This window comes from Bicyclus anynana, chromosome 26 (assembly GCF_947172395.1).
Source record: "Bicyclus anynana chromosome 26, ilBicAnyn1.1, whole genome shotgun sequence".
Lineage (NCBI taxonomy): Eukaryota > Metazoa > Arthropoda > Insecta > Lepidoptera > Nymphalidae > Bicyclus > Bicyclus anynana.
The window spans coordinates 530,636-554,587 of NC_069108.1; the positions used below are offsets into that span (position 1 = coordinate 530,636).

The window sequence follows — 23,952 nt, forward strand, 5'->3', positions numbered from 1 at the left end:
ACAAAGATATTAGTAATTTTGTTTAAACGCCCATACAAATCTAACGATCATTAATTGCCTACGACGTCATTAGTTCGTGCCATTTTGTGTAGGGCGTTTTTCAGGGATCCGCGGCAGCGCCGCAAATCTGACCCTTTAAATCCCTGTAGCTCCGAAAGTAATGATCGCAGATACCCTGTTACTTTTACAAAATTGCTTTACTGTTAACATACTCTTAATTTATATACGATTTAAAAAACAGTCATCATCCCTATTTGAAGTCGGTCTAAAATAAAATGTAGCAACCCTAACTTGTATGGAACTGCAAGAAACGTTCATATTATTTCGTATTGGATCAGTTTGTTAGTCACAAGTTGGTATTCAGACACGTAAGACGTGCTATTTATAGTTTTAATAGTTATTATAAAATTCTCCTTATAATTTAATGTCATTCGTATATTTTTGTATAAAACAAATGTAGTGTAAAATTAAGTAAATAATCTTTTTAATGCTTATTTTATAATTCATTTGGAAATAAATTAGTTTATAATTAAAAAAAAATACAATGAAATTCAAAGTGTGTTTTGTATTTTTACTGTGTATTGTGATTCACACACACGGACAGTCTGAGGAAGGTAAACAATTTCATACTAGATTTTACTCGAAACTTCACTCAGTGTTTTTCAGATAGCATGGGTACGGTGACAATCGATTGTATGACGTTCATAATATGTACTATTATCGTGAATCGCGGCAAACTTTCAAGAGTGAAACGAACTGTCACCCGCACCATGCTACATGAAACGAACTTCTGTTTTCATTAATTTTACGGGAACCTTGAAATAGCCCGTGTTCTGCTCCAAGATCCACTTTCTCTGTGTACCAAATTTCATCCAAATCAGTTCAGATCCTTTTTAAATTTCTACAAGTTAGCCCTTGACTACAATCTCATCTGAAGTGATGATGTAAGCGGGCTGACTTGTTAGGAGGATGAAAATCCACAGCCCTTACGGTTTCTATACGACATCGTAACGGTACGCTAAATCGCCTGACGGTACGTCTTTCCGGTAAGGTGTTAACTAGCCACGGCCGAAACCTCCCACCAGCCAGACCGATTAAGAAAACTTCAATCGGCCCAGCTGGAAATCGAACCCAGGACCTCCACTGTGGCCGTCAAAGGAGGTTTAGCCGTGAATACGTCAGATAGATAGACAGAAATCACATTTACAATATCAGTTTGGATTTACCATTTACATATCCTACCTACATAATTATATCTACATATAAATAAATATATCTGCAAATAAATACATTAATTGATTGAAGTATAATGAGGTAAAGTTTGTGCCGGGTTGTACGGAGTATTCTCTGGATCCAATTTTGAAAATTCTACTTAAAAGTTACGTTATTTATGAGTGTTAGACAATAAACCTTGTCCTCGTATTCTTAAGGTAACGGAAATTACGCGGGTAAAACCGACCGTTACTAAAACCACGCCTGGGTAACTTAGCAATCGGGGATGATGATAGTGATGATGATGATGATGATGATGATAATGATGATGATTATGATTATGATTATGATGATGATGATGATGATGGATGATGATAATGATGATGATGATGATGATATAGTGATGATGATGATGATGATGATGATGATAATAATGATGATGATGATGGTTAATGATGATGATTATGATGATGATGATGATGGTTAATGATGATGATTATGATGATGATGTTGATGATGATGATGATGATGATGATGATGATGATGATGATGGTGATGATGATGATGATGGTGATGATGGTGATGATGATGATGATGATGATGATGATGATGATGATGATGATGATTGTATTATATTATGTAATGTTTACAGGTGACAGGTGTACCAACAACAAATCCGGGCGACAAGGGACATGCCTCAACATAAGGCGATGTCAGTCCGCGTTAGATGATATCAGAAATCAGAGAGGATCACCGCAAGTAAGTAAATAGTGTCGCTATCCTTGTAAATCGGACGCACCACAGTCCTCATTCAGCTTTAAAGAAGTACAGACAGACAAACAGAAAGAAGAAGAAGAAATTGTTCTTAGAAAGGTAATTTCACTTTTAAAAAAAAATACTCGTCAAATTAAGAGCCTCCGCCTTCTTTTGATGTTATTTAAAAACAAAAAAATATTTTGACCAACAACGATCAGCCGTAATTTTAGGGTGTATGACCCAAACTTAGCAACAAGATATAAAAATGGCCCCAGTTGACCCCTGCGAAACACCCAAACGCTCCAGAAAACCTGTTCATGCAATAATTTACGACTAAATTATATTAAATAAATAAAACGTTATCAAAACCTGATAATAAAGTAAGCAGTAAAAAAACAACATGCTTAGAATACCCAGTCAAACGTGTTAGTGAAGTCGAAATTGTACTGTATACCCATGATATGCATAATTATTAACATTTTGTTACTTATTGTTACTTATTTTATCTGCTGCATCGTACAGGTTTTATGTTTTTTATAACAGTGGCTTTTTAAATATATTTTGAGTAACATAGCATTTATATAAAACCCGTTTAGTAATAAATATTTGCAAGACCTTTTTGCCACAGGGTTGGCACTTTTTAACATTAACTCTAAGTCTCTCTCTAACTCTTTGACCTACAGTTCTAAGCTACAGCTACAGCTAATAAAAAATCTTTATCTTTTTAGAATAGAAAGGCACTTTATTTGCGAGTGTGTTAAGAAATATTTTACCCCCGTATTCTAACGGAAAGGGAAATACGCGCGGCGCAACGGGTCGTAGTATAATGTACATATATATATGTCGTTTTTGAGATGGAATAATCGTCTTCCATTTGTTAAGTATAGTGAAATAGTGAAGTGTTAAGTATTGGTATTAAGAAAAGGAAAGTGATTAGTGACTTGGGTTATTAATTGGTTCAATTCTTTGTTGAGCAGCCTGAGGGCGTCATGCTGCTTGTCGCGTTAGTGATTTTGTTCGATTATGTTTCGTGATTAAGTAATTATTGATCTTAAATTGTTTACTGTGGGCATGGAGAGCATGTCGGGCAGGGTTGGTGAGTGTTTACTAGTTTTAAAAGGCGCCTTTAAACCACACCCTTGTCACAAGTCCTGGGACTTGCTCGGTGTGCTTCCTCTTCCACAACTACCAGGGTAAAATAGTAAAAATTAAGAGTGGTTTATTGTGTAAGCGATTAGTGAGTTTAAGCAAAGCGTACCTAGTTTAAATGACAGAGCCGATGGCCAAGGTTAGGTCAGCGGTTCTGTCCACATTTTTATTAATCACTCTACGTTTGCTACGACATATATTACGTGTGAATTGACAGCTGCTAATAAAGTTGTATCACATGAGTAACTGGAATTACCGGACAACGATTTCCTACAATTTTAGTTAGTACTTAGCACGGTGTAATTTTAAGAAGGGCGTGGTTGTTGGAATAGCTGTAATAGAACAACTGGGCAATTCACTAACATTGACGTATGTTAGTGAATTATTAGTCATGTGATTTCGTATTCACTATTTATTTAATGCTAACTAGTCAAGGTATCGTACAGTAGAGTAGGTGCCTACGAGTAGATGATTTGATGTTTATTTTATTACGTTAGCGAACGTAAGTTTGCCAGCACATGTTTAAGAAAATATAAAGAAAGAAAGAAAGAAATAACTCAGTAAGCTACTTCTGTGACTATGTGAGCGTAAGAGCTAAGCTAATTACCTTTGTCGACACGCACACAAGCGCACTTATCTCCCAATGGGGATGATGACTAGGTATGAATATATTGATTTTTATGATACATTCGGGTAAATAAGGTCAATGTTAACTAATTTATACATAAAAATCAAAGATTGTCTGGATATATGCAAAATAAATGAGATTATAAAGTTCAAAATCTATTGAAAATCTTTTAACGTAATTAGATGAAAATTCATACAGTTTTAGCTTCCTTACATTAAATGTGACATTTTTTAATAAATGAACTATAAACATAAACGCACAAATAACAAAGATATTAGTAATTTAGTTTGAACGCACATACAAATCTAACGATCGTCATTACCTACGACGTCATTAGTTCGTGCCATTATGTATGGGGCGTTTTTCAGGGATTCGCGGCAGCGCCGCAAATCTTACCCTTTAAATCCCTGTAGCTCCGAAAGTAATGATCGCAGATACCCTGTTACTTTTACAAAATTGCTTTACTATTAGCATACTCTTAATTTATAGACAATTTACGGGTGGCAACCCTAGCTGTGACCGGAAACTACTTTACAGTTATATCTAGTACTTAGCATAGACTAATTAATTGTTTTTACTTGGGGTATATCCATACACTAAGTCAAAATATTCCTACTCAAAAACATAGAGGATAAACACATTTTACAGCAAATAAACAGATCGTTGACTCTATCCTCTAGCCGTCTCTTTTACTCTATAAGCGTGCGACAGGAACGGATGACCATAACCTTGTATGGAGTAATAATCAGTGTATAATTTTATAGTAGAAGAGCCGAAGAGTGGATTTTTGCAGTTACTCGAGCGGCAGTTGAAGAGACTGTACCTTGCACGTTGTTGAGTACCTCCACCAAGTATGAGCTCTTAATATTGGTGGGTCGTCGTTATCAACCCATATTTGGCTCACTGTTGAGCTCGAGTCTCCTCTCAGAATGAGAGGGGTTAGGCCAATAGTCCACCACGCTGGCCCAATGCGGATTGGCAGACTTCACACACTCAGAGAATTAAGAAAATTCTCTGGTATGCAGGTTTCCTCACGATGTTTTCCTTCACCGTTTGAGACACGTGATTTCTAATTTCTTAAAATGCACACAACTGAAAAGTTGGAGGTGCATGCCCCGGACCGGATTCGAACTCGCAACTTCCGTAATCGGAAGCAGGGGTCATATCCACTGGGCTATCACGATTGGTGGGTACGTTTATGCAACCAAAAAAATAAAATAACTTCAAAAAAACTCATCTAGCATTTCGAAAATCTAACTTTGACTGTAATGTAGTGTAATGAAATGGGAGGGTTCCAAAGTTACAAAATAAACCCTTATATTTTAGCCACAAGCGTGGTTAATATTAATTTTGAAGGAAATAATCTCAAAAACAATCGCTAATATGTTAAAATTAAAATTGCCATTAAAACTCTGCAGTTTTTTTTTTCACCGCTGAAAGCGAAAAAGTATATAACCATTTATATTTCCTATCATCTAAAATACCAAATCTAATCGGTCCCCATGACACTTTAGTAACTGCAAATTTAGCATCTCGGCCTCCCCTACTATTTATTATATGTGTCACAGTTTCTTAATAATACAGTTTGGTGGAACTTGTGTTAGTTAGTGATTGTCAGATGGTTACGTATCTTGAGATGTTAGGTTCGAATCCGGACTATGAATTAAATGACAAATATTCTCTTCGAAAGCATTTCGCGTCAGTACGGGGTGTTTTTGGAATTGTTTATTTTAATTTATTTGAAATTGAATTAATTATTTTTAATTTATTTTGTTTGTGTAGCAATTAAACTAGGCAGCCTATGTGCAATTTTTTCTATTATTTATTTATTATCCCAATGGGGATGATGACTAGGTTTTAAATATATTGATTTTTATGATACATTCGGGTAAATAAGGTCAATGTTAACTAATTTATACATAACTAGCGGACGCCCGCGACTTCGTCTGCGTAAATTTCGATGTCAACTTTACTACTACCCCTACCCTACCCCTACCCCTACCCTACCACTACCCCAACCCTACCCTACCCAACCCCTACATCTACCCTACCCCTACCCCTACCCTACCCCAAACCTACCCCAATCCTACCCCAACCCTACCCCTACCTTACCTACACCCTACCCTATCCTACCCCTACCCTCCCCGTACCTTATCCCTTTCCTACCCCTATCTCACGCCTATCCTACCCCTACCCTACCACTTCCCTATCCTACCCGTACCTCTACCCTACCACTACCCTACCTCTACCCCTACCCTACCACTACCCCAAACCCGGCTCTAAACCTACCCTACCCCTACGTTTCCCTACCCGTACCCTACCCTACCCTGTAACTTCTCAATCTTACTCCTGCCCTTAGCAAAATCGGTCCAGTCCTTCGAGAGTGGTGGTATGACCAAGAGAAATAAAGACTTCTATGCTAATAATATAAAGAGGTAAAGTTCGTGTGGTTGTAGGAGGTAATCTCTGGATCTACTGGACCGATTTGGAAAATTGTTTTACTAATAGAAAGCTACGTTATTTGCGAGTGTCATAGGCTATGTTTGATCCCCATATTCACACGGGAACGGGAACTATGTAAATAAAAGCGCCGGGCGTCATATAGCGGAATTTCTGCGTCTTTTAGAAATTTTGTATTATCTCCGAAACTATTTAAGTAATTAACATACTGTAAAGGGCAAATCTTATCTCCATAATACCCTTGTGATTATTAAATAATTTATTTTAATAAGGATTAAAGTTTAGTTGTATAAATAATGACGTAAACCTAAGTATATAAAATTAATAATTTTTAAAACACAAAAGGCCTTTTTTCTTCTATATATCAGCTAATATATAGAAGATAGATATATGGTGTCGCGGACTTTTTTGTAGAACTTTTAAAGATACATAAAGTCTCCATATATTAATTTCAATTTTACACAATAGTTAAGGCAGCGCATGCGAATAAGTCTGTATAAGAGGATTTTCAGTCCGACCTGTATGACAAAAACTGTGATAACTCGGCTAATATATATGATACCAATATAAAATACCTACTTATAGCACTCCCCGATAATGTAGCATTCTACTGGTGAAAGAATTTTTAAAATCGGACCAGTAGTTCCGAAGATTACCCCATTTAAAAAATGTGACAAACTTACAAACTTTACCTCTTTATAATATTAGTATAGACTACGTATGTATATCTTTTACAAAATTATGTTAACACAAAACACTATAATTACACTTACTAAGTTTTAATTAATTTATATACACAACAATCGAAATAATACCATAAAACGAAATAATAACTAATTACACGAAATACGTATGACGAAAGTCGAAAGTCGAAACGAAACGAATAAAATAAAATTACAAATTATTTATTTGAATTTAAAGTTTAAACCTGATTACCTGAACCTAAACAAAGAAAGTACGACGTATCTAAACTATAAATTAAAACTTAAAGTATGTCTCTAATCTCTATTTCTAAATCTAAAAAGCAAATACGTAAATAGACAGAGTCAGTGTCAGACAAACAGTACCTACTACCTAGCTAACTTTAACTACCTACGTGGTACGTGTCTAGAAGTAGAACATAATCATTAACAATTAACATCGACTTGCCAATATCTAAGTAAATTTTTCACCACCAACATCAATGTATGTACAATCAATTTCGATCATCATGTAGTCGGCATAAATCTCCCTAGCGCCGTACAAAAATATGGTGTTTTTGCTCAACGCCATCTATTGGTAAATGGATAAAACGCCTACATAGAGTTTAGTAACCAAAAATGCTGATCCCTATAAAATACGTAGAAACCTATAGAGGAAGGTTCAACTTAATTTGGCGGTTGGCGCTTAAACATAAGCGGCATTCCGCCTTTTAGAAATTTTGTATTATCTCCGAAACTATTTAACTAATTAACATACTATAAAGGGCAAATCTTATCTCCATAACATCCTTGTGATTATTAAATAATTTATTTTGATAAGGATTTAAGTTAAGTAGCATAAATAATGACGCAAACCTAAGTATATAAAATTAATAATTTTTAAAACACAAAAGGTACTATATCTGCTAATGTATAGAAGATAGGTATATGGTGTCGCGGACTTTTTTGTAGAACTTTTAAAGATACATAAAGCCTCCATACATTAATTTCAATTTTACACAATGGTTAAGGCAGCGCATGCGAATAAGTCTGCCTAAGAGGATTTTCGGTCCGACCTGTATGACAAAAACTGTGATAACTCAGCTAATATATATGATACCAATATAAAATATAGCCTATAGCACTCCCCGATAATGTAGCATTCTACTGGTGAAAGAATTTTTAAAATCGGACCAGTAGTTCCGAAGATTACCCCATTTAAAAAATGTGACAAACTTACAAACTTACAAACTTTACCTCTTTATAATATTAGTATAGAAAAGCAAAGATTGTCTGGATATTTGCAAAATAAATAAGATTATAAAATTTAAAAATCAAAAATTCATACAGTTTTAGCTTCCTTACATTAAATGTGACATTTTTTAATAAATGAACCATAAACATAACGCACTAATAACAAAGATATTAGTAATTTTAGTGATGCCCCGCGCGCACGACTTCATACCCGCGCAGTCCTTCCCCTCCCGTCGCCCGCATATCACGGGAGCGCCTCAGTGTCAGTATCACACGTGATACAACGTCGGAGTATGCCAGACTAGTTTCGAATCCATACGGGGCCCTTAGTCATGAGCTGGTTCTACTAGCACGATCCACACTGAAGTTTGAACAGGAACAAGTTTGAAGAACAAGGAATGTTTGTTTGTGTGTTCCAGCTATGCTCATTCACGGGACAAGACCCGGTTGTGTGCTGTATGGACAATTCCCCCCCTCCCACCACCGTCCGCATGCCGGTCGCCACTACTTCTACTCAAAGGTAACTTATATTTTGGGGTTCCTTCCCTACATATAAACTGAGGATGTTTTTAACCCTCGACGCAAAAAGAATCTGTCTGTCTGTCAGACACAGCTCCCGAACGGATGAAGCGATTTTAATTTAGTTTTTTTTGTATTAAAAGTGATTTATTGGCGAGTGTTCTTAGACATGTTTGATGAAAATCGGTTGAGCCGTTTAAAAGTTGTGGGGTTTTCTTTATATTCTTTACAAGTTAGCCCTTGACTACATTGTCACCTGATGGTAAGTAATGGTGATGCAGTCTAAGATGGAAGCGGGCTAACTTGTTAGAAGTAGGAAGACGATCCGCACCCCTTTCGGTATCTACACGGCATCGTACCGGAACGCTAAATCGCTTGGCGGTACGTCTTTGCCGGTAGGGTGGTAACCAGCCAGACCTGGACCAATTAAGAAAATCTCAATCTGCCCAGCCGGGGATCGAACCCAGGACCTCCGTTTTGTAAATCCACCGCGCATACCACTGCGCCACCGAGGCCGTCAAAAAGAGGAAGAACAACCGATTGTCTGCAAATATACTCGAGTGGGGTCTCAAAGAGCCGTGATAGCCCAGTGGATATGACCTCTGCCTCCGAGGGTGTGGGTTCGAATCCGGTCAGGGGCATGTACCTCCAACTTTTCCGTTGTGTGCATTTTAAGAAATTAAATATCACGTGTCTCAAACGGTGAAGGAAAACATCGCGAGGAAACCTACATACCAGAGAATTTTCTTAATTCTCTGCGTGTGTGCAGTCTGCCAATCCGCATTGGGCCAGTGTGGTGGATTAATGGCCTAACCCCTCTGATTCAGAGAGGAGACTCGAGCAGTGAGCCAAATATAGGTTGAAATTATGATGATGAAAGTTTGTATGGATGTTTGTTACTCTAACGCCGCAACTACTGAACCGATTTAGCTGAAATTTGAAACGAAGAAATATGACACCCTGGATTAACACATAGGCTTTTAATCCCGGAATAATCAATGGTGAAAACGGGATTTGTGAAACTGAATTCCGTGAACTAAATGAATGGTGAACGGTTCCAGGCCGTCAGTGACGACGGAGTACGTGCCCCCGGTGTATGACTACGTGCTCAGCGGAGGCAGCAAGAGCAAGCCCAAGGACGAGTGCGTGCCCATTCCCGCCAACGAGACGACTACGAAGACTGGCTCCAAAGCCTTCGACAGTACGTTTGTTTCACCCTTTTTTATTTTTAATCTTTACAAGTTAGCCCTTGACTACAATCTCACCTGATGGTAAGTGATGATGCAGATGTCCATTGGCTGTTAACATACTCGTAAGATTTACAAAACGGAGGTCCTGGGTTCGATTTCTGGCTGGGCAGATTAAGATTTTCTTAATTGGTCCAGGTCTGGCTGGTGGGAGGCTTCGATCGTGGCTAGTTACCACCCTACCGACAAAGACGTACCGCCAAGCGATTTAGCGCTCCGGTACGTAGAAACCGAAAAGGGGTGTGGATTTTCATCCTCCTCATATCAAGTTAGCCCTCTTCCATCTTAGACTTCATCACACTGAGATTGTAGTCAAAGGCTAACTTGTAAAGAATAAAAAAAAAGAAGTTATCTAGTAATATTATTACCTGACTTTTCGAAACTGCTTGTAAACTAAGTCTAATTGATATATATGAATTTTCACTTTGACTTTTGACTTTGATGAAGACGAATAGTTCGCCACCTGCTGATGTCCTTAAGTTTTCCTAAACCGAAGGTTGCCTGGAAGAAATCGCTACTTAGCGATAAGGCCGCCTATTGTATGCTCATCTCTTCCTAATTTGTTTTTATTTCACTTGTTTTTGTCTTTGTGGTGTGCAAATAAAGTATATCTATCTATTAATTAATAATAAATAAATAAATTAATTAATTAATTAATGGTTCCAGAGTGTATCGAGTACCAGGAGAAACTGGTATACCCTTGCCTGAAGAGCGTGGCTCTGACCGGCAAGAAGGCGCGCACCAACCAATGCAAACATGACGCGAAGAGCCTGGTCGTGGGAGGCGTGGCGGCGAAGGAGGACGAGTTCCCGCACATGGTGAGTGGTCACACCATCTGAACAGTTCGGCACTGACAGTCGCAGACGTCTGCTAGTACGTTTTTAGGGTTCCATATGTTGTAAGGACATAGAAAAGTGGAGATCTATAGGTAAGGACAGAGAAAAGTGGAGATCTTTAGGGAAGGCCTATGTCAAAGGACAAGCTGCTAATGAATAAGAACTATGTATATACTTTAAAATGTAAATGTAACTAACCAGCAGTAATAAAGGCTTATTTTATTTTATTCTTATGTTGTCGCCGCGTTGGCCGCTTTTAAATTTACATGTTTTTAATAAATAGTGTAGGAAATAGTAGTCTGTGACGGATATGACGTCGCTCGATCTCGTGTTGACTTCAGTGTGCTCGTGGCGTTCGAGCCGTCCACATCTCTTGTTGTGTAGTTCTTTATGGGTCAATTGGGATCTCAGACCAATTATTGTATAGGGCCTGCCTTGCTAAACGTTACTTTTCTGTCAAAGTATATGATCAACGATCTAATGCGATTATAAAAACTGTCTCTATAGAATCGATGTTAAATAGTTGTAATCGTGTTCGTCGGTTAAAGAGCTCCGTAAAAATACCTTTTTGTGTAATTGAATTGTGTAAAAAACGGGCAAAAACTTCTAGTTTAGTATAAGATATATACCAAATCTAAGCTCGTTTTCTTCAGAAAATGACAGACAATTTTGTTCGTGACTTTGAGTGCGATACAGGTCCTTCTATAATTGGTCTGAGCTTGGGATAGGCGGGGTGACTTGAGTGGAAAAGGGGAGTATTGGTTAACAGTCAAAGGCGCCTTTAACCCTACACACAACGTTCACAAGTGCGTGACTCCACTCAAGGTCATTCTCTGCCATTCTAGGGTCTTATTTTGGTTACAGTTTGATTTGTTAATTAAGTTGACCTGACAGGTGTTGTGAATCATAACTTTTTCTTTGTTCGACATTAGTTTTCTTATATTTGTAATCACTTTTGAGTCCTATAATACGTATATACTCCGCGCCACGAAACAAGTCCTTAAGACACGGCGTTATGTCTTAATGGTGATCATTGTCATTTGTGTAAGGCGCTGTCACAGAATAAAGAATGATGAGAATGATGATTTTCATGTAAAAAGCAGCATAGACAAATACAGACAGCCTTATACCTAATGGTCATTTTGATTATGACCTATTATTTTTGTCGTCATCGTCCTCTGAGAGTCTACGTATGCGGATGTCAAGAAGACGCGTGAGTCTCCTTGACATGCTTACAGTTTTTTAAGACAGTTTCCATTAAGCTTTATTGCTTTTTTATGTAAAAAAGCAGCAAAGACTACAGACAGCCTTTTAACAGAATTTTGATTGTGACCTATTATTTTGTCGTCATCGTCCTCTGAGAGTCTGAGGATATTTTTTTCTGTACAAGTAATAGTACATAAAAATTACTTAATATTATATTAGCTACTCTTTTTTCTCCAATTTTTTTTTAATCATTACTTATATTTTAATTTTCAATGATGCCTCTTCTTCGTTGCTGAAGGTCGTGTCCGCAGCAGGTCCTTCGATGCGTTGTTAACAATTCCCGTCCACACAGTCCGGTCCTCAGCTTTTCTAATGGCTGTTGTTACAGGGAGGCCAGTGAGTGACTTAACCTGGTCAGACCAGCGGGTAGGTGATCAGCCGCGTGGTCGTTTCCCTTCCACCTTGCCCACCACTATTACTTTATCCAGGTTATCGGGAAGGCGACCGGAAAGGCAGTAATGCCTATAAAATACAATATATTATACAGAACACTATTAAATGTTGCTGGTGTTGTTGATGATAATGATAAATGATGATGCTACTTACGTTTAGGGGCAGCTGGGGGTTAAGAAAGCAAACGCGAATGATACTTTAATACTTATTTTAATTAAGTTATTACAAAAAACTTATAACAACTAGAAAACTCTCATTTTGGCGATCGAAATATAGAGAGCCTAATCTTAGTCAGATGTCCCCCTCGATCGGTGATTGATCAAAGAGCGCCTTGCATCGCATGTCCTCTTTTATATTAATAATCATTTGCGTAATTAATTACGTAGATCGCTACGTGTATCCATCGCAACGGAGTATGTAGGGCACTCAACAAGCACATTCTGCCGTCCACGGTTAGATGAGAGCAGGGTACTGGAGGATACGCCGAGGCATGCACTGTTTGAATGCCCAGGTACCACAGATGTAAGAACAGCCGCTGAAGTTACTAATGAGGGGTTAAACGCAAGTAACCGCATCTCACGTATGCTGTCTAGCGAGGAGCAGTGGCAGAAGTACGCCCATATGCTCCGAAAAAGTTAACTAAAAATTAAAACTATAAAGACAGAAGTTGCACACTCAATGAAAACATAAGCGTATTTGTAAACATCCAAATCAACTTGCAAGGAACCTAATGATGAAGAAACCTGGCACAACTTTCAAAAGGCTCAAGAGACGAGCACCACAAGATGTCATGAGATAGACACTACATTATTATATTTGGGCAAATCACTGGATTTCGCACCAAACACGCCTTAATTCAAATACTTAAAATCCCGCTGAATGTCTCACGACAGATTGTAGGAATAATGAGGGACTAAATAAAAAAAAATATATATGCTCCGAACCATAATGAAAAGAAGGGAGGAAAAAGAGACAGAACAAAAGAGAGAGAGTGAAACAAAACAATAGGAAGGTCAGCACGAAGAAATGCATAGCGGTTCCGTGCTGACCATGGAGTCCAGGGAAGGTTATTTTTATCTACATGCCCTGTCGACTGTCGGCAGAAGTCCGGAGGGATTTTGTTCCTCCCTGAAAAAAAAGGCACTGGAGCATTGCTGTCGTTGTAACCTACTGGACTACAGCGGTCATAACTTGCTGATGTTGATGATGTCGTTGTTGTTGTTGTTGATAGCGCTGTTGTTGCAGGCGCTCATGGGCTACGGCAGCGACGTCGACTCGGCGCAGTGGCTGTGCGGCGGCTCCATCCTCAGCGAGCGGTTCCTGCTCACGGCTGGACACTGCACATACACCAGAAATGTGTTAGTATGCTTATTAGAAATGTGTTATTTTAACGTATATATTATATTATATTAATATATTTATTTAATTATTTATATATATATATAATTACATAATGTATTGCACCTTTCCGCTCTTCGCAAGTTCTCTCGTCAGGGGTTGCCTGGTAGAGATTACTTATAGTAATAAGGCCGCATTTGCATGCTAAGTTTAATTTATGTTTTTAATGTTTCAATTTATAATTGTATTTTTGTGTGCAATAAAGTATTTCTTCTTCTTCTTCTTATATAGGCTCGCGTTTGACTTAAATTGTGCCTGATGATATATTGTGCGTAATTCCCGTTCCCGTGGGAATATAGGGATCACTAATAGACTATGATACTCACAAAGAACGTGGCTGACCCAGGATTCATGACTATTTTTCTTTTATGTACAAAATAAAACGCTCTCCAAAAAAGGAGATGGCCCATTTTCCATACATTGTTTGCCCCAGACAAAAAACGTAAATGCGTCACGATGAAGCTTTTACTTTTAGGTTGATTTTTATGGCCCAAGATTTCTGTTTATATCTTTCAATATAACAATTGTAAGGTAATATCAGCTCATTTATAGGTCTTTAGTATTTTTCATTTTACCTGGGGCAAATTTGGGACTGTACCCTGTATAAACAAATTGTGAAACGCGTCCACAGCGGTGAGATCACGTACGTCCGCATCGGGCTGCTGAAGCGGACGGACCCACTGGACGTGACCCGCATCTACCGCGTCCAAAGCATCATCAAGCACCCGGCATACAACTCGCCGCACCGGTACCACGACATCGCTCTCGTGAAAACTGACACCGAGTGAGTAGCACGGACTATCCTTATGAATAACATACATTGACATTTAGAATAATATCAAATCACTTTGTAACATAAAATGATGAATATCATTAATAGACCATGTAAATATCATAAATTGACATCGTCGTCATCAACCCATATTCGGCTCACTGCTGAGCTCGAGTCTCCTCTCAGAATGAGAGGGGTTAGGCCAATAGTCCACCACGCTGGCCCAATGCGGATTGGCAGACTTCACACACGCAGAGAATTATGACAATTCCCTGATATGCAGGTTTCCTCACGATGTTTTCCTTCACTGATTGAGACACGTGGTATTTAATTTCTTAAAATGCACACAACTGAAAAGTTGGAGGTGCATGCCTCGGACCGAATTCGAACCCACACCCTCCGGAATCGGAGGCAGAGGTCATATCCACTGGGCTATCACGGCTCTCGAAACAACCGCGTACAAGGAATGAACACGCAAGCCACACTTACTTATTTAAAGAGTTAGCATTATGCTGCGTTGGGCCCCTTTATTGGGTTATGCCACACATCGCAGGATATTGTCCTGACATATTATAATATGACAATATTATCCATTCGCGGCTCGCGATACTTTAATCGGTGAGCCCGTCTACGTTAAAGAAGCCGACAGTCAGGGAACGCGGTTTTAATCTACCGTTGTGAGCCATTTAAACAATCTTTATATTCCTCCATCGCGCGGAGCATGATACTGTGCTCGCCTATTGCCCTCAGTTTAGTTTATATTTTTTTACATGTCACGTAACGGATACGATGGACGACCGGTCGTCCATTTAGGAGGCAAATGGCTAAATGATAATATTATATGAGCAAATTGAGTTGTGTGGCATAATGCTGTAATAAATATTTTTTCTTTCTTTCTTATATCATCACGATCGTGTGATGTGAGTGGACACTGAGAGTAGGTAAAAAATCAGTAAATTACATAAATTGATTTCACGCACTAATATTATGCGCAATATGAATATTCTTTGTTAATAACATAAATAACTGACTAATTCAATGTGACTGACATGTATCTATAAGTAACATGAATAGGCTATGTAACATCCCTTTTTTTCGTGTTGAGTAAGTGCCGATGGCTCCATGTGGGACCACTACGGTGACACCGGGGGGTTTGTGCGAGCCCAGAAGCATCGCCTGATGAGACCCGAAGGCTGAAATAAAGATAGAGGACGGAACGACTCTCTAAGGGCGTCTCCTATGAGACTCGGACCTCGGCTTAGAGGGCCATTCGGGAGGGGGTAACCGTGACCTGAGTGAATCAGTCCGGACGCCTACTGTAACATCCTTGTTGACTATCCGCAGTATGACGCTGGGCCAGTTCGCGGTGCCTGCGTGCCTGGACACGGGCGCCCCCAACGACTACTCGCGCGCGCTGGCCACAGGCTGGGGCGCCACACAGAACCGCGGCGCCACCGCCGACCAGCTGCAGAAGGTGAGGGTTCAGAGAACAGCTCTACTACTGGCGCACGCTGGCGTTACGTTGGGAAACCAACCAATGACTAACGCTAATGCAATGGGCAACGCGCATCGGAAATAACGCTTCAAATCAAAAAATCATAATCAAAATTTATTTATTTCAAGTAGGCTCAGTTTGCAAGCACTTTTGACACGTCAGTTGACTATTTGTAAAGATTCTACCACCGGTTCGGAAGGCAGGTTCTGCTGAGAAGATACCGGCAAGAAACTCAACAGTTGCTCTTTTGAAAAAGTCATACAGTATTATAATTTACAATTGATAACAATTACTGTTTACATTTCTTATAGTTTTACTTCCTGTGTGAAGGTGGAAGCTGATCCAACGGGCTCCAAGCATCTTTATCATTAAGGAACTCATTAATGTTGTAGTAAACTCGACTAAGTAAATGTTTTTTAACACATTGCTTAAAGCTATGCATTGGCAGGTCCATCACAGTCTTGGGGATCTTATTATAGAAGAGTACACCCAAACTTACAAAAGATTTGTTTACTCTTTGGAGACGATATGCAGAAATAACTAACTTATGCCCGTGTCTAGTAAGACGTGGGTGTAAATCTCCTTTTCGTTTGTACAAATTAATATTTTGTCTTACATAAACTATACTGTTATATATATATTGACAGGCTACTGTTAGTATACCTATACTAACTACCTAGTTTAGTTGGCGTCTGCTACTGTTGGCTACTGGTCACTGGTCAATGGTGGCTGCTGGTCGCTGGCCGCTAAGTGTGCAGGTGCTCAAATCGATTGCCTGTTAAAATCTGTTAAAAATAAAAGTCACTGGCCGTCGCGACCACAGCGACCATGGTCACTAGTGCGTTATTATATATGGACACTGTCGACTGTCGCTTCTTTTTTATTTTCTTAGTCTTTGATCGTTTTATCTTACTTCACTTTATATGCGCGAATTTGAATTTCGAAGCGAGGGGTCCTATAGAACGAAAATGAAGCGAGAACTACAAAAATAGAAATTCCTTGGAATTATTTTTTGAACTGCTTTCTTCGCTTCGTGAATTTGAAGTTGAATCCTTTGTTACCTACATAAAGTTTTGCTACATTCAAGAGCACAAAATATCAAAATCACTATAAGCCGATGGACATGGTCTCGAACCGACAGCAACTAGGGGCTGCGATTAACTCGATTAATGTCGTCAGTCCACCTACCTAGTCGACCAACACTGCGTTTTTCGGTGCGGGGTCGCCATTTCAATGGATTGGGACCCCAACGTCCATCGGCTCTGTGAACTATGTGCCCCGAACATTGCCATTTCACCGATCCTCCTAAGAACTACTTGTATTGCAGGTGATCATCAACAAATTCTCGACAGCGGAGTGTTCCAGCATGTTCCCCCCGCACAGACTCATGCTTAATGGCTTCGACGACAAAACGCAGATCTGTTACGGAGACAAGGCTCAAGAGAGAGACACTTGCCAGGTACGAGTATATAGTAGCGAATCTCCTGCAATTCCCATGGGAATACGGGGGTAAAATATTATATTGGTATAGAGAATAAGAGTTTTCAAAATCGGTTCAGTAGATCTAGAAATTACTCCCTACAACCTCACAAAAAATAAATCAATATGTACCTACATATAAATATAACTAGCTGACGCCGCGCGTTTCACTCGCGTGGTTCCCGTTCCCGTAGGAATACGGGGATAATATATAGCCTATAGCCTTCCTCGATAAATGGGCTATCTAACACTGAAAGGATTTTTCAAATCGGACCTGTAGTTCCTGAGATTAGCGCGTTCAATCAAACAAACAAACAAACTCTTCAGCTTTATAATATTAGTATAGATTGAAGTGTTCATCTGTGATTGAAAAAACTGTCTTCTGAAGTGCCTATAATAAGTTACCATACACCATACCATTATCTGGACCGATTTTACTGGGACTTATACGGAAAGATAGAGGAAGAAGAGGGTATTGAGCAGCATATATACTTTTATCCCGTAATCCGTAATCCGTATATCACTTGGACTCAGAGGCGGACGTCCGCACAATTATTAACATATTATTCCGCTTTTGTACTTAGTACAACTGCGTTTCAAAAATTCCAAAAATGAATTTAAAAAAAAATTCGTAATTAGTCAAGGAGACGCGCGGTCGGCACCCATACCACTGCATAAGACATGTGATACCGCGGGACAACGACGCTCAGCGACATCTAGTGAACGGTACTTTTTATATGAAAAAACTGAATTTTACGCAAACGAAATCGCGGGCGACTAGTAAATTCACCGGTCAAGTGTGACTCGGGCACGCGCTGGAGGGTTTCGTACCATTATCAATAAAAAAACGGTAATAAAAACACCTTGAACATTTATTTAATCTGTTTTTTAGTATTTGTTGTTATCCACTTCAAGTTTATATAAAAAAAAAAGTCAAAATGGTGATTTAAATACAACGGTATAGTTATTCTCTATTCTCTATTCTCCCCTGCACGACGTGATATTTTATTTTCAAAAACGTGCGATACTTAAGAGTGTGCATGTAATTTGGTAGTTACAAATGGTTCTGGATCTCGGATTCTGGAAAAGCCTGATATTTGGGTAAATGATATTTCAAAGTGTTAGCTTCGTTATGACTATACAAAATACACAATTTGTAAAACTTTTCTCGATAGTTTATTTTTTTGAAAAATACATGTTTTGCTCACATTTTGCTTTCAATCTCAGGAAAAGCAAACTTTTTTTCTTTTGTTTTGTATACAAAAATATATCTTGAACATGGCCATTTTGTTTTTCGTTATGTTGTTTAATTTACTTGCAATTAGGTAAAATTGGCGCTCACGTCATGAAATTTGCGTCGCGCGTCAATCGCTCCGTGCTTTTCACTCACGCGAAAGTCATAATTCGGCGTCTCGCTTGCGCTTCGAATTTTATCCATATCGTACCGACGCGCTGCGCGCTCTTAAGTCGTCGTAGCGTTTTTAGTAGGTCGGCATTTGTCAAATTTTGGTAATTTTTGCGGACTTTATATCTGGTTGATATCATGAGCGTTCAAGTGGTTGTAGAGCATAGATTAATATACTAATACTAGAGATAGGGCACTAGGGACATCGAAACTGTGGCGGGCAAATGTTTATAATAATGAGGATGATGACTAGGTTTGAATATATTGATTTTTATGATACATTCAGGTAAATAGGGTAATTGTTAACTAATTTATACATAAAAAGCAAAGATTGTCTGGATATTTGCAAAATAAATGAGATAATAAAATCTCAAATCTATTAAAAATCTTTAATCGTAATTAGATGAAAAATCATACAGGTTTAGCTTCCTTACATTAAATGTGACATTTTTTAATACATGAACTTTAAACATAAACGCACAAATAACAAAGATATTAGTAATTCAGTTTAAAAGAACATACAAAACTAACGATCATTACATTACCTACGACGTCATTAGTTCGTGCCATTTTGTATGGGGCGTATTTCAGGGATCCGCAAATCTGACCCTTTAAATTCCTGTAGCTCCGAAAGTAATGATCTCAGATACCCTGTTACTTTTACAAAATTGCTTTACTATTAGTATACTCTTAATTTATATACAATTTTAAAAACTGTCATCATCCCTATTTGACAAATACTAAAACTTCGTAAATGTATAAACATGGACACGTGACAGGCATCTGTGAGTATATAATATTTGCAATGCCCACAGGGTGACAGCGGCGGGCCCCTCCAGCTCAAGCACAAGCAGATCCATTGCATGTACACGGTGGTGGGGGTGACGAGCTTCGGCCGCGCCTGCGGGGTCAAGGGCGAGCCCGGCATATACACGCGCGTGGCCGATTACGTGCCCTGGATAGAGAGCGTCGTGTGGCCCTAACTTACGAACGTTGTGCCTACTGTTACTGTCGCGTTGACGCAAACGCGGATTTATAATCATCATAAATCATTTCATCATATATATATATATATGATGAAATGATTTATGATGATATATATATATATATATATATATACCGAAAATTTATTTAGAAGTCTTATCACCAAACAACAACAACAACAAACCCGTCTTGTCACTAAAATCACATATTTCACTTACGTTATACGTAATTTCTAAAGAACAAAGTGTCTAAATCCTTTATTATACGCATACAGTACGAATTACACCAAAAACTACACCGAATTTACGATTTATTCACATTTATTTTCTGAAAAACAAAATCACAACGAGATTAATTTGCACAGCTTAACTACGATTACGGCAATTTGACATTTCGTAACGCTAGATTGTCTATGAAAAGCAAGGATGGGTAAATAACATCGAGCGTTAACTTATCGATAAATGATAATGAATGATTCTTTAATAATTGATATGTTGTTAGTTTAAAGATGGGAAAATGAAATATTTTATAATCATTTTATTTTAAAAAATAGTTTTTTAATAAAAATATTATACAATACATATGCTCACGTTATTCTATAGCGTAAAAGATATCTTACGAATAGTAGCATTATTCAAACACTGGTATGGATAACATTATCTCAATACGATTTTTAATAAAAATCGTCAAATCAAGATTTTAACAAAAACTAGCAATGTAAATTTAATTTGCAAAATGCGTGCGATCAGCTGTTTTCCAAGAGGTCAAATAGGCAGGTCACGACTAATAGGTATCTATCTATACAAAGTCACAAACAAACTGCGCGACGTTGTATTGCCGACCGCCGCCGGTGCCGAGGAAAATAATTGCTATCTCTCTCTAACCTAAGCCGCGCGGCGTGGTTAATAGGTATTTTCAAAATATTGAAACTTTAGGTCCTTTCGCTAGACGCTACGCTATTTTTTCTTTAGTTCGTGTTCGGCGGTCTGTTGACAAACAAACCAAAATTCAAAAACCTTTGTGTATGTTCTATGTTATGTTAGTAGTGATTTTCTGTAACGAATACTCATACAATTGTGTCGTTTGTATTGTGTGTGTTTGTGTGTGTTGACTGAGAAGTCTTGAAATGCTTAGATCAAATCAATTCAGTACTCATGAATATTGTACCTACTATGACGACAGAACGTCTCGTAAACGAGAAACAACCTGAAGTAAGTTAATTACCTGTACCTAGTTAAAAACTTGTAAAGTATAAAAAATAGGTATTAGATAGGTAAGTGTAGCCAGCCGATTTGCTGTCGATGCGTACGTACCTACTCGTACGAACACAGTAGATTGCGGAGCGTTGTTATCGCATTGTTCGCTGTACATTGCGTGCTCAAAATTTTCAAAATCTGAATTTTCTCATTTCCCACGTAATTGTTATTTAAAATATCGTTGTGGAAACTAAATTTAACCTCTTCACGCAGTTTTCGGTATCATGTCCCTTACACCCAGTATGTACGTGGATACGTGCACACTTTTTTGAAGTATAAGCAAATCTTGGACGTTAGTACGTCCCCAAAAGATTAAAGAAAGAGACGGCCGCGTGGCGCAGTGGGTAGTGACCCTGCTTTTTGCATCCACGGCTGTGGGTTCGATTCCCACAACTGGAAAATATTTGTGTGATGAGCATGAGTGTATATAAGTATTTATATGTAGTATATAATTGTATATTAATACTATAATATCAACTATCTTAGCACCCATAACACAAGCTACTCTGTATGCTTACTTTGGGGCTAGATAGTGATGTGTATTGTTTAAGTATATTTATAATAATAATAAAAAAAGATTACCCCATTTCTTAACCACGCGTACCCATAGGCATAAACCGTGCACCGTTCACCGTTTGTGACACGTGATATTTAATTTCTTAAAATGCACACAACCGACAAACGTTACTATACGTTCCTTTTTAAGATAACGTAGTATAGTAACGGATGTTTTAGTTTAGGTATTTCAGTTATAACGATACCTACTTGATATCGTTCCGATGCCCGCCGTTAACTTCTCAACCCTACTGATTGTCTTTGATTCATAGTCGGCCATTATTGTTGTGTAAAAAAGTCATCTAAGTAAATTTCGAGTATATATATACATACTATGCACAAAAATTAAGGATGCAGAAAAAAAATCCAAATTTTTGGGGGATTTTCAACAGGCTGTAACTTATACAAAAATGGTCGTACAGCAAAAAAAAAAAACCAAATTGTAGCTCTAAGTGTTTAGTTTTTGGATCTGAGTTTGAAATTTTTTTTTTGAAAATATTTTTCGAGTAATCATAAGAAAACCAGCGAAAAAAAAAATTTCGAAATTTTTTTGGTTTTTTTTTTATCTACGGACGTGGAAAAAATTTTTTCGACTCAACCTCCATATGGACCGGATAGCTTGTTTATTCAGATTTAATTTCGTTTTTTTTAAATCTCGATACGAGCTCGAGAGATTTCTCGCTGAGATATCGATGTTTGAATGGAAAAAGATCATTTTGTCTTTGATTACCAATATCTCAGCAACCAATGATCGCACAGAAATTTTGAGGTTGGTTTTAAAAATTTGAATAAATTCTCTACAAGGATTGGCAATTGAATTTTGAAAAAAAATTTTTTTTTTTTAATCATTACATAAATTTGAAAAAGCATCCAAAAAAGGGCTTTTTGTCGTTTTTTGGAAAATCAAGCGCCCAATCAAAAATATTGCGGAAACCACTGACGTTAAGTGTGCCTTTTACTGTTCAATATACCCACAAAAACCCTACAAAGTTTCAATTCAATCCAGCCAACCGTTTTTTTTTCCCACTTGATCGCATTTTTGAAAAAATTAAAGGAGCAAGAATTTCGCTCTGAAATTGTAATGATTTTTATCAAAAATGAAAAAAAAAAAATTTTATTTTTTTTTTCTCAAAAATTTTCGATTTTTTTTTTCTTAAATTTTTCAAGTCACTATAATTAATACAGAATTGAGAGAAAAATGAAAAAAAAAAAATTTTCATTTTTGATAAAAATTATGACATTTTCAGAGCGAAATTCTTGCTCCCTTAATTTTTGTGCATAGTATATATAGATTGTTACATTTTAATGTTCATACACAATCTGCGTCATAGGCGTGCAAGCCGCGTACATTATTATAATTTTTATTTACTAATATTAGAATTGTCGATTATTTATAATGTCATTTCATAAATTAAAGTCATATAACAAAAATAATAAAATAAAATTTAACCAAACTAATACTGTCAAAACATTAAGTATACATTTATATTTTATTGATATAAAATAATTTGTCATTAAGGAACTCTGCTACTGTGCAATATCCTTTATCTAAGAGTATATGGAATTGAAACAGTTGTGCAGTGGTGCCACTAGATGGCGCTGTTTCAATTGCTTAGAAATTCGCGTTTACGTTAACGCGATAGTATCAGTATCAAACTGCCACTAGGCCCTCTGTGCGCCTAGTGAGAGCTTTCGATGTTTTCATAATGTTACTATCGCGTTGACGTAAACGCGAATTTATATGTATTGGATAGAAGCAGGCGTTACTTTGCGGAAGTTCATCATGATTATATAATGATTTATTTATTTTGCTATCATCCGCGAAAAGTCGACGAACCCATGCGACAACGTCACCCAGGTCCAACAAAATACTCTCTACGTACGTTTCACCCCGAAACCGGAGCATCCTCAGGAGATGTTGACTCTACAACGTGCAATTGCACGTTGGGTTCGCCGACTTTTCGCGGATGATAGCAAAATAAATAAATCATTATATAATTTATATGTAATTGAAAGAGTTGTGCAGTACTGCCACTAGATGGCGCTGTTTCAATTGCTTAGAAATTCGCGTTTACGTTAACGCGATAGTAACAGTACCAAACTGCCACTAGGCCCTCAGGAGGTTGTTGAAGTAAAACTTCTTTAGGCACGCGTTGACTTGGTGTTACGAAAAGTGTAATCAGTTGTAGGATTTGGCAATTTCGCTTA

The 23,952-nt window shown here is 37.8% G+C and overlaps 1 protein-coding gene across 1 annotated transcript; it reads left to right on the plus strand.

Moving 5' to 3' along the window:
- Window positions 1-349: 349 nt before the first annotated feature.
- LOC112045711 (serine protease snake) lies at window positions 350-23,532 on the plus strand. Its single transcript, XM_024081997.2, has 10 exons — window positions 350-614; window positions 1,865-1,971; window positions 8,559-8,659; window positions 9,720-9,859; window positions 10,572-10,723; window positions 13,646-13,758; window positions 14,430-14,582; window positions 15,915-16,044; window positions 17,393-17,524; window positions 19,765-23,532. The coding sequence occupies exons 1-10, from the start codon at window positions 545-547 to the stop codon at window positions 19,930-19,932; spliced, it is 1,266 nt and encodes a 421-aa protein (XP_023937765.2). The 5' UTR covers window positions 350-544; the 3' UTR covers window positions 19,933-23,532.
- The last annotated feature ends 420 nt before the right edge of the window (window positions 23,533-23,952 follow it).